The sequence below is a fragment of the Sinohyriopsis cumingii genome, chromosome 6 (assembly GCF_028554795.1).
Source record: "Sinohyriopsis cumingii isolate HCF-2022 chromosome 6, ASM2855479v2, whole genome shotgun sequence".
Lineage (NCBI taxonomy): Eukaryota > Metazoa > Mollusca > Bivalvia > Unionida > Unionidae > Sinohyriopsis > Sinohyriopsis cumingii.
This window is the reverse complement of record NC_142966.1, coordinates 160,341,484-160,356,665: the sequence shown is the minus strand read 5'-3', so window position 1 is coordinate 160,356,665 and position 15,182 is coordinate 160,341,484. Positions and strand designations below refer to the sequence as shown.

At 32.2% G+C, this 15,182-nt stretch overlaps 1 protein-coding gene across 7 annotated transcripts in view; it reads right to left on the bottom strand.

The window, feature by feature from the left end:
- Positions 1-15,182, bottom strand: part of LOC149798399 (receptor-type tyrosine-protein phosphatase alpha-like) — a 100,463-nt gene that overhangs the window by 15,318 nt on the left and 69,963 nt on the right. For all 7 annotated transcript variants that reach the window (XM_089963591.1, XM_089963589.1, XM_089963594.1 and 4 more), the window contains 12 exons: positions 9,176-9,299; positions 8,500-8,582; positions 7,679-7,887; positions 6,750-6,837; positions 6,011-6,084; positions 5,148-5,184; positions 3,948-4,045; positions 3,411-3,536; positions 2,951-3,093; positions 2,341-2,476; positions 1,804-1,953; positions 1,482-1,635 (listed from right to left, as the gene is read on the bottom strand). In XM_089963591.1, coding sequence (XP_089819717.1) covers positions 1,482-1,635; positions 1,804-1,953; positions 2,341-2,476; positions 2,951-3,093; positions 3,411-3,536; positions 3,948-4,045; positions 5,148-5,184; positions 6,011-6,084; positions 6,750-6,837; positions 7,679-7,887; positions 8,500-8,582; positions 9,176-9,299 — 1,422 coding nt within the window. The remainder of the gene's footprint in view (positions 1-1,481; positions 1,636-1,803; positions 1,954-2,340; positions 2,477-2,950; positions 3,094-3,410; positions 3,537-3,947; positions 4,046-5,147; positions 5,185-6,010; positions 6,085-6,749; positions 6,838-7,678; positions 7,888-8,499; positions 8,583-9,175; positions 9,300-15,182) is intronic.

Below are 15,182 nucleotides of genomic sequence, written 5' to 3'. Positions count from 1 at the left end.
ACAGAAAATATTGGTTCTTCTTTATATTTGTTATTCCAAAAAGTATATTTCCACGCAAAAGGAAATATTTATATTCGATATTCATTTAAATACATCATCCAGGAAATACAGATTCAGTAAAATAAATTATAAAATAAATGGAAGAGCGAGACTGGCTGCGAACACATTTCATCTCTGATTGGATATATTTGGATATAAGTATCTGTCTATCTATCTATCTATCTATTTATCTATCTATCTATCTATCTATCTATTTATATATATATATATATATATATATATATATATATATATATATATATATATATAATTTTTTGAATAATAGAAAAAAGGAAATGTTGAAAAATTTAAATTAACGAAATGTTATTATTTGATGTCTGATTTAAATCTAGCACGTGAGAATATTACCTAAATGACATTGCCAGAAATAAGAGGATAAGTTAGGTTATGGTCTGGACTCCTATCTATTCGTAACAGCATCGATTTTAAGTAGCCTAGTTTTCCAGGCATTTAAACAGTATATAAAGCAAGGTTATTGAGCCATGGTTGATTTCTATACTTCTTTTATGATGTATTTTCTAACCAGATCTGCACAAAGTTCTTTCCCAAAATCATTATGGAAGGATTATTAGGACCAGTATCAATTATTTCAAGCAGTGGACGATTTCAATAACATTATCTGAAGAAAATGTCGTTGATAGGTTATAGTTCTTTATCTCAATAGAGCCTATAATCATTATATGTATGATACGGTATTACTATCTTCCTATGATCTGAAATGGTTTTACTTATGTGATGTAACATATGTCAAATGGACTCTAACTTGTTTTATGGTTTGGATGTTCGACCTTATGGCTTCCATTGACCATGTACGGAAAATGTTAATTATGATTTATAATTGCCTTATTTGAATTTTTTACGTCATCGATGAATAAAAATAAACATTTACTAACTTGGTCTGTGTTTCGGTATCTAAGCCTTGAGATCAGAATTCATGCAAATTAACTCTGGTAACCTTATTCCTGAACATCACAGTCCAGCATATTCTTTATCATGTAGTAAGCTTAAATATTTTTTTGTACTGATAGGATTACAACAATGACATTGTCATACTACGTTTAACAGTCATCACGATTTAAAATAGTCATACCTCCTTTGGTTCTCACGCAGTGTATCCATGGCTTTCTATTTTGAGAAACTTCAACATTTTGGGAATTTCTCACCTTTTCCGAGAAGAAAATATTTTCAAGTGAGCAGTTTTACAGCATGATATTTACATGAACGTTTGCTCCTATTACTCTCACTATATATTAAAATATTCCTAAGCATTGTAGGCTTCATCACATGTAAGATAATGTAAAGAGAAATTTGACAATGTAATGAATCCAGGACCTGGCCAATTGAACGGAATTGATGTATCCAAGCGAGAGAAAATAGGAAATTACAAAATAGCTTTGATGTCGATATTTGCACGTGTCTACCTGGCAGTATGTTGTCATATCTATTCTTAGTTTTATTTTCTGATTTCCTTGCATCAGCGAACTCATCTTGTTTTGAGTCTACTTCATCTCTTTTATTCTTAGTTGAGATGGATGCATACGCTGTTTCGTGGTTTACATCTTCATGTTGTAATCTCTGAAAAACGGTAGGAAGTTGGTGTTATATGGTCAGTTGAACAAAATACAAACCAGAGAATATTTATTCATCTTATTATCATCGGATAACTGTGATCACGAACATAACATGTACAATGCGAATATTTAGATTGCTGGTGAATACTGAATGGCACAAACATAACGTTACCTCATACTCAAGCTGTAATTTACGTTTACCACTTTCACCATCAACTTCCAACAGTTCCTGGTACACTTTGGGAAACTTGTCTGATGTAGTCGCTGTTCCCGATAACATCAAAGCTTCTACCAGTGTTTCGTGAAGGAAAATGTATTGTTCCTGTGTTAAATACGACGGTAGAATTTAATTATGATAACATCACCAATAATTGACCCATATGTCACACGAAATTTGCTTTTGCTCGATACCGAATTAGCATTTAGTTTTATTTGTCTCAGCGTGAATAAATATAACTGCAGTTAGATTTAAATAAAATATTAGTTAATATTATGTTAAGATCTTATCATAAATACAGCGAATAGTACGTTGCCAAAACAATTTATTATTTTTTTGTTGTTGATGCATTTAAACAAATATTTATGATGCAATCGTATTATCCTGCATTTTTGCATTGAACTTTACCTTTCACCACAAAAATATATTTGAGGTCTTTAATCAGAAAAGAAATATGCGTGTTTGTAATAAACTGTGTAGTTAACATGTTACCTTTGTTTGCACCATATTGACTCTCTGACGTCGTATGTTATAGACGCATGCCGACACATTCACATTTCCCTCCGCCCGTCCTTGGTTTACTAGAATGTCCAGTGCAATATATGTTCCAGTCCGCCCGATTCCTGCACTATATTCATTGGCAAATAATACAGCAAAGAATGGAAATTTCAAATAATGATCACATAAATATACTTTGCAAATTCTGAAGGATCCTTAGGTTTTTTTCTGATTTTGCCAGAATATCAGGTCGGGTGCCCATAAACAAAGAAAGAATATCTGCAGCAAAAACTATGCAAGGACATACAACACTAATATTAAGAATTCATAGTAACAAAGTCATGCTGCACGATCATAATTACAAAATGCAACTATTAAAGACATCGCTGCAAATAAAGAAAATATTGCAAAGGTCTCTTGTACCATCAAATGTTTTGATGACATAGTGTAATATGTGGGTTTTTTGTATTGTTCTGGAATCAAATAAATGGAAGGAAATCTTTAATTGAATCTGTCTTGCAATGACGAACATAACGAATGACAAGCATAGTTCTAGGTAAACTATAAACGTCTTTATAGCAAAATGATATGCAAGAAACAATACCTGCAATGAACGACAATGGGTTTATTCGTTGGCACTCTATTCACCCGGTTCCAGAATAAAACAACCGATGACGTGGCTCTCGGAACCCCTTTATCAGGCCAAGCTGTATAATGAAATTGGGTCAAGCGTTTTGATTTATTACCCTGAAATATAACGAATGTATGTTATTAAGGGTGATTTAAATTTTTTCATTAGAGTTAACGGCAAAACAGTGTGAATTTAAAACGATAATGTATAAATTCACAATGTCAGAATTGGACCGATTTTAATTATATTATCAATATTACTCACACAATAAAAAATAACGAGGTTTTAGATTTCTAAACATTTACTAAATTGTGTGTAAATCACACGAGGTTGTAATACACTGGAAAGACAAATTACGCATTTCCCCCATCAAATTTTAAATAAAAAAATCATATCACTAGTCCTTTATATGTATCTAAATGCTTGTTATTACCACAGACATCTCTAGTGTACGGATCTCGTAGTCAGCAAACAAATCTGTATCCAATAGAGTCACTGACACACTACCAAATGCACTTGTTCGTCCTTCCTCTTCCGGCCAATACAATTCGCATTTATGCTGTAAAATAGTAAACATATGCATGAAAAAGCTATTTCGTTTTTATTTGGCATAAAGGAATAATGTTCAGAAAAGTATGTACCACTGATTCCTTTATTGCTATAGAGACTTCAATCCCTTCGTCAACAATTTAGAGAATTACGTATTGGCACCTACATGTCTATTTTCAAATTATCCTAGTCACTCGCAAAACAAGGATCGTAGCTTTATAACATTTGTTATACAATAAAAATAATGTCAGTCCATGACAAAATACATGAAATATGATATAATATTAACAAGTTATTATGGTCATTCAAATTGAACTTTCGTTTACATTAAAACCAGAGTTATCCACTTTGAATTATGTTTTCCTTAAAATATCACACACTATTATAATTGTATGAAACAATAAAATGTCAGAATACGTACTTTTCCACCTTCGAACAATCCTGTTAGCATAACTATCTTTTCCACATCATATTGCCACAACATTCGCCAGAAATCATTGAGGTTCTGTTTGGTTGCACCTAAGAAAATATTCTAATTAAAACATTGATTGAATTTGCGAACGAGTATATAATAGTAAGACAAATAAATAACTTCAAAATTAACTTCTCTGTAATCACAACATTCTAAACTTGTGACAATGCAGTTGACGGCCAAATATTCAGCTGATGTGGAAATCTCTAGTCGTACATAATGCTATTTAGTTATACATCAGTTTAATATTTTATTATGTTATCATCTGAAATTCTAACACGTGACACTCAATATATATTGTATGCGTTATATGTATTGTGAAAGCAAAGTCCATCATTCATATAGTTCAGAGCCAATTTATATTCCTCCCACGTGCCCATTATGATTGTCCTGTAACCGTCATATTATTCCGCGTTGCATGTGAGGTTTGCATTAAACTTCGTGTTTATTCTTTCTCAACACAAGGCTGGCATCTTAGCAATGGTTAAAAAGGGTCCCTCAATGCTTTTATCATAATGGCTTTATACTTTTATTTTACTTAGGCAATGTTACCTTCTGTCAGTAAAATCAAAACATATTGTCATAAGTTTAAGTGTCATGGACGTATTGTCTACACAGATAACAAGTCTTTTTACCGTTGGCTGGGAACTATTTGTATAGTGTCTGCAGATATATATGATGGCCATGGCTCCTTTAAGTGAATATTATCTTGAATTTGGAAATCTTTAACAAAATAGAATACCTACTTTACTCGAATCTTTCTCCAATTAATTTAATTATACTGAACTCATTTCGTTGGAATAAAAGAAATCTTTTATACAAGCAGCAAACGATGTAATAAGGGCCGGCATGAAAATGTTTCAGCCTGCGTATATATTTCATTTGTCAACGTTTCAGTGTTGATTTATCTTGCACGATCATTACTATTAAATATAATGTGAGCAATCGATCTTTCTTCTAACGTGATCTACATGAATAGATGGCAGCTTCAGAATGGGTTTAATATATAATAATATAATATATTTTTCAGCCGTTGGATCTTTAAAGTAGAATAGGATGAGAACAGAGGACTAATTAAGTGCATACTGTTTGGATTGTCCAAAACCACAGACGACAATAAAATGACTAAGAAAGAGTGTAGGTGATTACCTTGGGATGCGATATACATCCGTTGAGTTGAGTAACCCTAAAATAGAAGATATATACCACTATTACTACTGGTAAATAATAATAATAATAATAATAATAATAATAATAATAACAATAATGATAATAATAGTGATAACCATTATAATTATCAAGAGAATATAAATATAACGTCAATAAAATAGTGGGGGCCCCGTGTGGCCGAGTGGCCTAAAACGCTCGCCTTTACTGATCACAGCCATCTAATCTTTGTCCGTTTGGATTCAAATATTATGCTCGTCCATTGTGGGTATGTCAGAACACTGCCAGAAGCTTCCTATGGGTCGTTGTTTCTTACCTGGGTTTTGTTCCCGGGTTCTTCCTCCACCAGTTATACTAACCGCCATCTTGCGCTGAGAAATGGCGTTTAACCCCCAAAACAAACATAACAATAGAATACAGAAGAAAAGAGCATTAGGATATGAAAGCATGGAACAGGAGAAATTAAATAAGATGAAATATAATGTAAATATATTGCATATAAATTTAATACACAAGTCAAATACTAATTCAGATGAAATTACATCGTTGAAGCCATTGTTATATATCATATTAAAATCAAAGTTGGTTTTACCTAATGATAATGCTATAAGAGCATATAGAAATAACAAATGTAAAGATACAAATGCAAAGAGAGCATTTTTGGTCTGATTTATGATTTCTTTTTTTTAGATCTACATTTTTATAAGTATAAGTAAAGATAATGAAACGTTCTGATTTTCCATAAGCATTTGAGGCAAGATTTTCTCTCTTTCTTTCAACACAGATAATCCCAATTACTTTTGATTTGAATACCCTCGGGTTATTTGAAAATTTTTGGTACTCACGTCAACAAAGGAAGCATTGATGTAATCATTTCCATCGTTTCCCAATGGTTCCAGTACAACCCTGTTTATGTCGTCTACAACCAAAAGAAAAGACAAAGACACCATTTGATTTTCAATTATTATTTGTTCATGAGAAGGTCCTGAAATTGTATAAATATAAATGCAGTTGTAATCATCATTACTATAATGTCTTTCCATAATGGCAGAGATAAATTCAATATAAAATATTCAGTTAATTAAAAAAAAAACAAGCACGATTATTAAACCATCGTAACTAAGGATATATTCGTTACATTTTACGTTACTACAACACCCCCCATCAGTGTGAGGAAATGCAATTTAAATACAGAAAGAATATTTACATTAGATAAGATATTTTTAAAAACAAGAACGCTGAGACATTCTCAAGCAAACACACACACACACACACACACACACACACACAGACAAACACAAATAAGGTTCAACGGTTTAGGTTGGAAGTTTGAAATGTTTGAAACAGTTGTCATGTTCCTGTTCTGATGTCTGATCATTGCCACAGCTAAGGAAAAATGAAAGACTGCAAAGAGTTAATAGCCCACATTTTATACCACAACTCAATGTTTTATGTAAATCTATAATGACAAAAGGACAATTTATCCAAAATGTCAAAATAATTTATCATTTCTTTTAAAAGAATGCTTTATGTAAACTACTTAGTCTGAAAATGTATAACCGAAATGGAAAATATCATACTTACATGCATATAGGTCTTTGTATCTATTCTTTTTCCTATTTTCAGGACGCAGAGCAACAGAAGTTGGAAGCTGTGGGCCTGACGGCAGAGTCTAGACAATAACAGACACCTTAATGTATGATGATTTAATGTTCTTTAAAATATATTCATCATGTAAGAGTAGTGCACATTTCAGATCATCTGTACTATATTGGCCTAGTAGCATCACAATGATCTGCAACATATTTAATCTGGACAGGTCATACACAATTTGTTCACGGTATCAAAGTACAGGAGACACAAGCAAATTCCTCAGATATTCTTGTCGATACGACTTCATGTTGATAAGCGCATATAACGGTTTCTCCAAACGTGTGTTACAGTTAGACACAATGTTCGAGATGCAGCCAATATTTGATATTCCTAACGAGTGTAATAGAAGTGGTCCAGAACCAAAACTAAAATGTAATCACTGCTCATTGACACCGTATCATAGTATAAGTATCCAATGTTAGCATTTCTAGAGTTTGATATCATCAAGGGGATGATTTACATTTATTGTGTATTCCTATAAATTCCTTGCTAATTTGATACCCCTTGCAAAAGATTCGACATTAAATATATTTTACAAACTTTAAGCTATTACTGACTAACAATTTGAACCTCATTTTTAAAAGTTTTTGTGCACTCGTAACTATATCACTATTGAAGGACGGGATTTGGGTATAAAGTTCTTACGCTTGAAACTCCAATAATTTATCTTGGTATTTGTTTCGGGTATATTTAGAGGTAACATTCTTTTTAATCCACTGTCACGAATAATTTCCGCACACATCCATGTTCCCTATCTCAATGACAAACTATTTACATTTTGAAGAACATTTGCTCACTAACAGGTTCTTAAACAGTTTCAAACTTTTTAATCAATGATATTAATAAACAAAAATGTATACCTCAAACTCTTCCGTGAAATGTTTGTCATCCATACATTTCTCCTGGACATAATCCCACAAGTTTGACAATGAAACAATTCCTCTTGGCAAAGCTCTTAATACGTTGCAATACGTTTCGTAATTCTCGCTATGTAGCTTGATTGCGATTTTGTCTTCTTTTGGCATAGCTGTCTTTTCGTTTCCTTTTGTAAAATCTCCAACATCATTGACTGAAACCACAGCATAGTCCGGAGTATACATATTAAAAACTATCGTTCAACTGCATGTAAAATCTGCCCACTCTTTTCACCCTACCCAAACTATTAATTTCCGATGTATCTACTGACTATCAGAGAGGTTTTAAGCAACATCTTGTTAAACTAAGGTACATAAGGATGATAAAATTTCTTTTACATAAGAATACAATGGATATAGCCTTCAAGAAACCTATAACAATGGGACTCATATCAGAGGATATTGAAAAATATGTTATCATGTTGCTTGTAATTACTTACTATAAGCAGACATGTAATGGAAAGTGAAGAGTTCTTCATATATATATATATATATATATATATATATATATATATATATATATATATATATATATATATATATATATATATATATATATATATATATATATATAGATAGATAGATAGATAGATAGAGAGATATCGCTAGTATTGAATAATTAATGAAATTGTGCTCATTTTATGGTAATATAAATTGTGAAGGTTCTAGCAGTGTACTTTTATGTCATCTATAAAGGAAGACATATTTGAAATATGCTCTAAAGAAATAGTTTTGTTCAGGATTTATTTATAAAATCAAGTACGAACCCAAATCCACAGATATCGAATTCTCGTAAATAATGCCATCATCCATTGCTCTTGGTATATTCGATGATGGACTTTTCCGCCTCCTGAAAAATTAAACATGTTTGAGATCTAAGATACATCGCAGCTTTGAAAAAAGACAGCAAATAAATGGTAATACAAATTTCACAACCATTTATATTCTTATCGACTGTTGTTTTCCTGCCATACAAAGTATATAATGAGTTTGATTAGATAACCACATAACATTTATTATCGTCAACACAAAAGGATAACCATCTTGAAACAAAGACTGAACATTGATTAGGATGGATGCATTTGCCATGCGCAATTGAAAACTGTTGCAGCATGAAGTAAAATTTGAGAAAAGAAAAAAAATTGGAACGACACGATTTCTACCGAATCTCATTTAACAATATTCTGAATCCAGGATATACGTTGGATCTGAAGATCTGAAGATGATTAGACTCGAAACTGTAGATACTAAAGCCCTAAAATAACATTGTATTAATTTGGAAAAATAGCACATTCTATTTTGGTTATTTAATGTACTGCTAGTACGCTACAGAACAGACAAAACAAGGTAAACAAAGAATCCATCACCCATTTTATATGTTGGAAACATATTGTTGAATAATGAAACTTTTAAAATAATGTAATGTTCAATTAAACCACTAACCTTCTTCGTTGGAATATAATTATCACGATGACCACAATTAAGACCACGACAGCGACAGCACCGCCAACAGATCCTCCAAGGATATTAATTTCGATTCCAGGTTGTGGTACTTTCTCAATAGAATCTACAACGCAGAGAAAGAGCAGTATCAATGACATATCGAGGTTAATGATATAGTCATTCAAGTCAAAATTGATAACGCTGATATCTAATTGCTATATATCTAGGCAACACGCATAATGTCACAAATAAACGGTATGATAAACAGTATGATTGACTTGACAGTACAGGGTAGCATATATTTGTATAAACTCTGTAAAATACATATTATGAAAGTGTTCTTTACTCAAAATAAACTAATAAACTCAACTCTGTGGAGTCACCTGTATTGTTTATATCCACTTCTGGCATAGAAAATACACTTTCTTGCTGAAAAAAATTATTATGTTTCTGTGACTATGGGTAACTTAAAGATAACGTATATTTATTTTTGTCTCGGGACACGCGATACTTTGTGATACGCATAAAATATAGCATTTAATTTGTTTGACGTTCTTTTTAAAGTAATTCAGGAAATGACTATATAGGATAAACTAATTATGAATTAAATAATACAAGAAGGACATTGTTTCGATACCTTCTCTGAACAGGCAGCTATGATATTGTCATTTTACATGTCTCACAAAGTTTGACTGGATTTAAGAACAATCACATAATATACACTTGTAGATTAGGAGATAACGCTTGTTACAGTTGTGCAAGGCTCGCGTATTTATCCAGAATTACAATATCTCTGACGATCCTGAGGGGCCCATAATTACTAGAGGTCATTTGGATCCAATCAGAGAAAAACAAATATTCTTGTAACATTTTCTAAATATTACAACTTAGGATCTTCATGATTAAATATTTTTGTTTGGTTCTCCAATTTTAAACAAGATCTGTAGTGTGGTTCGGGTTGGACGGAATAGGGTGGATGTCACGCTAGGGTTCATTTATATAATGTAATTGTTGAGATTTTAGTTTTCCATTAGTATTTTGTATGAGCGCAACATATATCATAATGCTTTGAAAGTTATAGGAAACGAAGTAGCATGACATAAGGTAACTCTTTAGAAGTTTCTTCTCGTTGCAATATGAAATGGTTTCTTAATGAAGATTTTTTTTTCATTTTTCTTTGGATTAGATATAAAATCATATCAAATATATGTAATAATTTTAAATTATGTGTTAATTGTCATCACTTTGCCATGTAACATTTATGCCTTTCCCTTTTCTTTAATACGTTTGAATAGCCTAATGTTTTCGGTAATGCAAAGTCGAAGATTTAATATTATTACCTTGTCATTAAGAGGCTCGAATACTTTTGCAGATCTTTTTAATGTTGATTTGGGTCATCTTTTTACCATATTGGATCATAGATCAAGGCTACTGTGCTAATAAAAGTAACTGCAATAGTGATAGGATGAAGTTGGACCTTCCAAACATTTAGTTTTTGTTTTGTACATATTTGTCTTGTTAAACTTGTCTCTGCATTTCTTGCTGGATCGACATTCTGGCTCTTACTTTTCTTCTCATCTATATATTTGTATATATATATATATATATATATATATATATATATATATATATATATATATATATATATATATATATATATATATATATATATATTTTTGTTTAGATTTTTTGATAACTTGAACTATCGACATATGATTTCAAGGACTATACAAAGATAAAATGTAAGTATATGTTCTATATTTGTATATAAATTTATTGCAAAAAAAATATATTGCTTCGTCCCATTTCATATTCCATTTTATCATATCTTTATTTTGCTTTTATTGTAATATTTTGTTGTGATATTTTGAGGCCAGTATAATATTCAAAGTGCAAATTGAATTTTCCAGTCAGCATGGTGAGTTTAATACACTTTGTAAAACAGTGCATACACGGGATTAGGTGAATATCACAAATACTAGGCTCATATTTATAATTTATTTGCTCTATAATTATTATGTGTCATGTTTTTGTTCATTTCTTTCTAGCCCTATCGATTATTTTATTTTGAATAAATAGCTTATTATGTATTAGTTCACTGAAATATTAAGTACCCTCAAACTCCATCATAATGTAAGTGTTTATGTGTGTATGTATGTATGTATGTATGTATGTATGTATGTATGTATGTATGTATGTATGTATGTATGTATGTATGAATGCATGTATGTATGTATGTATGTATGTATGCATGTGTGTATGTATGTATTGTTATCTATATTTAGTTTATAGTATGTGCTTGACCTTTGCTTGTATTTGAGGGTAGGATTTGGGGCTAACTAAGGTCATTTTTAAAAAAAAAATATGTTTACTTCGATTTGTGATCAGGACATGGGTTTTTCTTTTGGAAAAGAAACATCTTTTACCTGATTTGTGTCAGATTATTAGCTAATATTTGTTAATACATAAACATCAGACCTGAACTTGTCTTCGAATGAAAATATCTATGAAAATGACTAGCGAGTTGTGTTGTGTCATAGTCAGGTGACAATGCGAATATAAAAAATCAGGTAAAAACGTTTCATTACAATTGGAATATCAGTCTTTGTGGAACCACTTTCATTTGTATTAGTTATAATTAGTTATAATTTGAAAGGAATTATTTATTTACATTATGCATCAGAGATGCAATGTGCTCATTGATATTTTGGACATCATTATTTTGGAATTAGTCTGAATTTATTCGAAGACATTCTGGATTACATCATTCTGATAAATCAAAACTATTGTCACATCTGCACATTCAGGACTATTCCTTGATAAGAACATTCAAGATTAAATTCATTTGAAATACTACTGGAAATCATTTGGAACAATCTTTAGTTTTGGAACTGTGATAATATGTTAGGGATTATTTGGGATTTAATCCACAATACATTTTAAATTTCCGCTTTGTATTCTATGGAGGTAAATATTTTACTGACGTTTAATAAACTTGATATCTCTTTTTCTGATATTTAGTTTCAGACCGTAGTGTTGTAAGAATATGTAAGTATGTATGTATGTGAGTTGTACGGCTCGTCAACACATCGCTATACGATGGGGATAATACGTTCTCATAATGTAAACATAATGAAGTACGGAACAAAAGAAATTTTAAGACAAACCTGCCACAAATAAACATATATTTCTAATACAACAAGATAATGATAAAAGAGGATTTGAAAACCTGTAAAAGGTTTATAATACAATATCAAGGTTAAAAAAAAGAATCTTCATATATCATCTAACACTTTGTTATGCAAAGAGCATTGCACTAAAATGTCTAAGATTATCAATAGTGGTACCATTATAACATTTTTATACATATTGAGCCGAGACAGACTTTCCAGCCTTTATCCGACAAAACCTTGGCAAGCATGCAGTTTATTATGCGCACGTACAGCTGATTAATCATTAATAATACACGAACGTGATCAGTCATGGGGATAGAGCCTTACGACATTTATCAGAACCCAATAGATAAAAGATTACAAACCAGACCAGACCCGATTAACACTATTCATACTATGTACAACCTGTGGAATGATTAGCACACAGAGCAGGCTGTATACTGTATTTGCCCACAACAGTCAGGTTACCAGACAGTTAGTACTAGATCGATCAATACTTGCCCAGACTATTTGCTGTGCGGCTATAACTGAGGCAGATTATATCATAACGGTCGATCTTGCTTGCGTATCAATTCAAAGAGAGATGAGGTATTCTGATTTACGGGGGTGGGGGTGGGGTGGGGCGGTAGAACAGTTTTAGCTAATATCGAAAATTAACTAATATCCTGAGCGTGCTTGCTCACTACTGTTTTATTACCAGACGTACGGGTAATCTTGATACTTATGAAACGCCAGTTTGACTTTGATATTGTCTATCTTTTCTTTAGCTACCTGTTTTCCTTCCTCTCAACCATGTCGTTGTTTTACAGTATATTTCTACTATTTTAGTACAACGTGTGAGGATACTGTTGTAAAATCAGCAAGTGTGCAGAGCTGTGAGTATTTTATTCAATTTCTTTTATATTAGGTTCATTTTCATTTTATCCCTTTATAGTTAAAGATATTATAACTCATATTTGGTACAGTTTCTTGTTCAAGGGTCTAAATGCTATTAATTTTTAAATGTGGATATCTTTATCTGATATCAGATATTTCACCTCAGAGTAATATTTGAGAGGGTCCAATATCTGATATAATCTGGCTCACTTCATTCCATATAGTTCCTGGACTTCTTTTGCAGGAGCAGAACCGTACAGGTTATGCATTTCCTTAATAATTTGTGGTGGAAAGTCTCGTTGCATTTTCGGCATTTATATATCTTTTCTTAAATACAAACTTACTCGTCTTTTAGAGCCTGTAAATATGTAACCCACGGTTTCGTATCTGTGCTCGGAGTTGTCGGTTTTTTTTATCTTCGCCAGCACTGTCGCGAATTCGGCCATTACTAATTATTTTATTCTAGATAGCTACTGACTACAGTTTACTAATCCTGTTGAGACTGCTTTGTGCCACTGCAATAAGCTCTGAATAGAAACGTAATCGTGAATGTTATCGTCTCGAAATTAATTAGCTACTATTGATATAATCCAGAAAATAATTCCAATGATGCAGCTACGATGAATCTCGTGCCTGGGATTTCAGCTATATCAAGACCAAGAGTTGTTGCTGTGGCAAGACCACAGACAGAATTTACGACTAAACCCGCGCATTGTATTTTATGATCAATGCGGTTCTCATTTTTATTTCATCTCGCAGTTCTTGCTTCGGTTCGATTATGTTTTTTTCAAGCCGGTAACATTGAGGGTCCATCCTAGTTCTTCTATTAATAATACAATTGCGTATTTTAATTGTACGACTGCCAGAAGCTGTCCTGAATTATCACGTCCTTACGCAATATGCATATGCCAATTATCGGGACCCGTTTCAATCATACCATTGTTACATAATTGTAGAAAACATCTGCCTCTGGAATATTTAAATTTCCAGCGATTATGGGTTTTCTGGGTTTAGCGCCCCTTTTATTTAAAAACACGCCGGTTACACCTGTATCATTTACATCTAACGGTCGACATTGCCTAAAAACTGTTACCCAAAACTGGGGTTTTGTTGAATAACAGTTGAGATATTTCTTTTCTAAATTAAGTCAATGTTGGTTTAAAATATTCGTTGGTGAGCTTAACTGAGGTGGATACATCGGTGAATTCTACTTCACTGTTATAGAAACAATTTCTTAGTGTTTCTGCATCTTGTGATAAAGTCAAAGTTTGGGCGTTAGCCCGTGCGATGATTCCAAGTTGACCTCGAGTTGATTGTAGCCTTTCAAGGTGGTTCCAAGGGGAGATTTCCACTTAACCCGTAACAAAATTATATACAAGTTTATACGAGAGTTTGGTAACACCACTTTGAAACAGATATCAATCGACAAGTGGAGCAAATTGTTATCAATGTTAGTATCCTCTCTCAGTTAGTCCAACAACCAGTCGTTAACTTCCGCAACCTCATCGCCACAGTCAAGATTCATTACGTATATATAATGAGAACATGTAATCTTAAACACAAGCGACAGAGACGTTTAAGTTGCCGTCCGAATACAAATGTAGTCCGTCGAACCGAATTTCATTTCCGGCTACTTTCAAATATGTGCTAAATTCGCAGTCTCTTTGATTTCTCGTATATGATATTATTATTATAGAACTAAAAATAATGTCATGCTTATCATAAACTTACATTTGCATTTGATCTCAATACCATTACTTCTAACTATGATAAACAAATATGCTCCGGACTCGCGCATCTTTAAAATGTGATATTTAGGTATATCAAAGCCACTACCCGCAACACAAAAAGTGGATAATTTGCTAAGGTTGATGCGTCTGTAAGATCTTCTCCTTTGAGTAACATTACCATAATTCTGCACTGTGCAGTCGCAACATTACGTTTATCAACATAGTCTT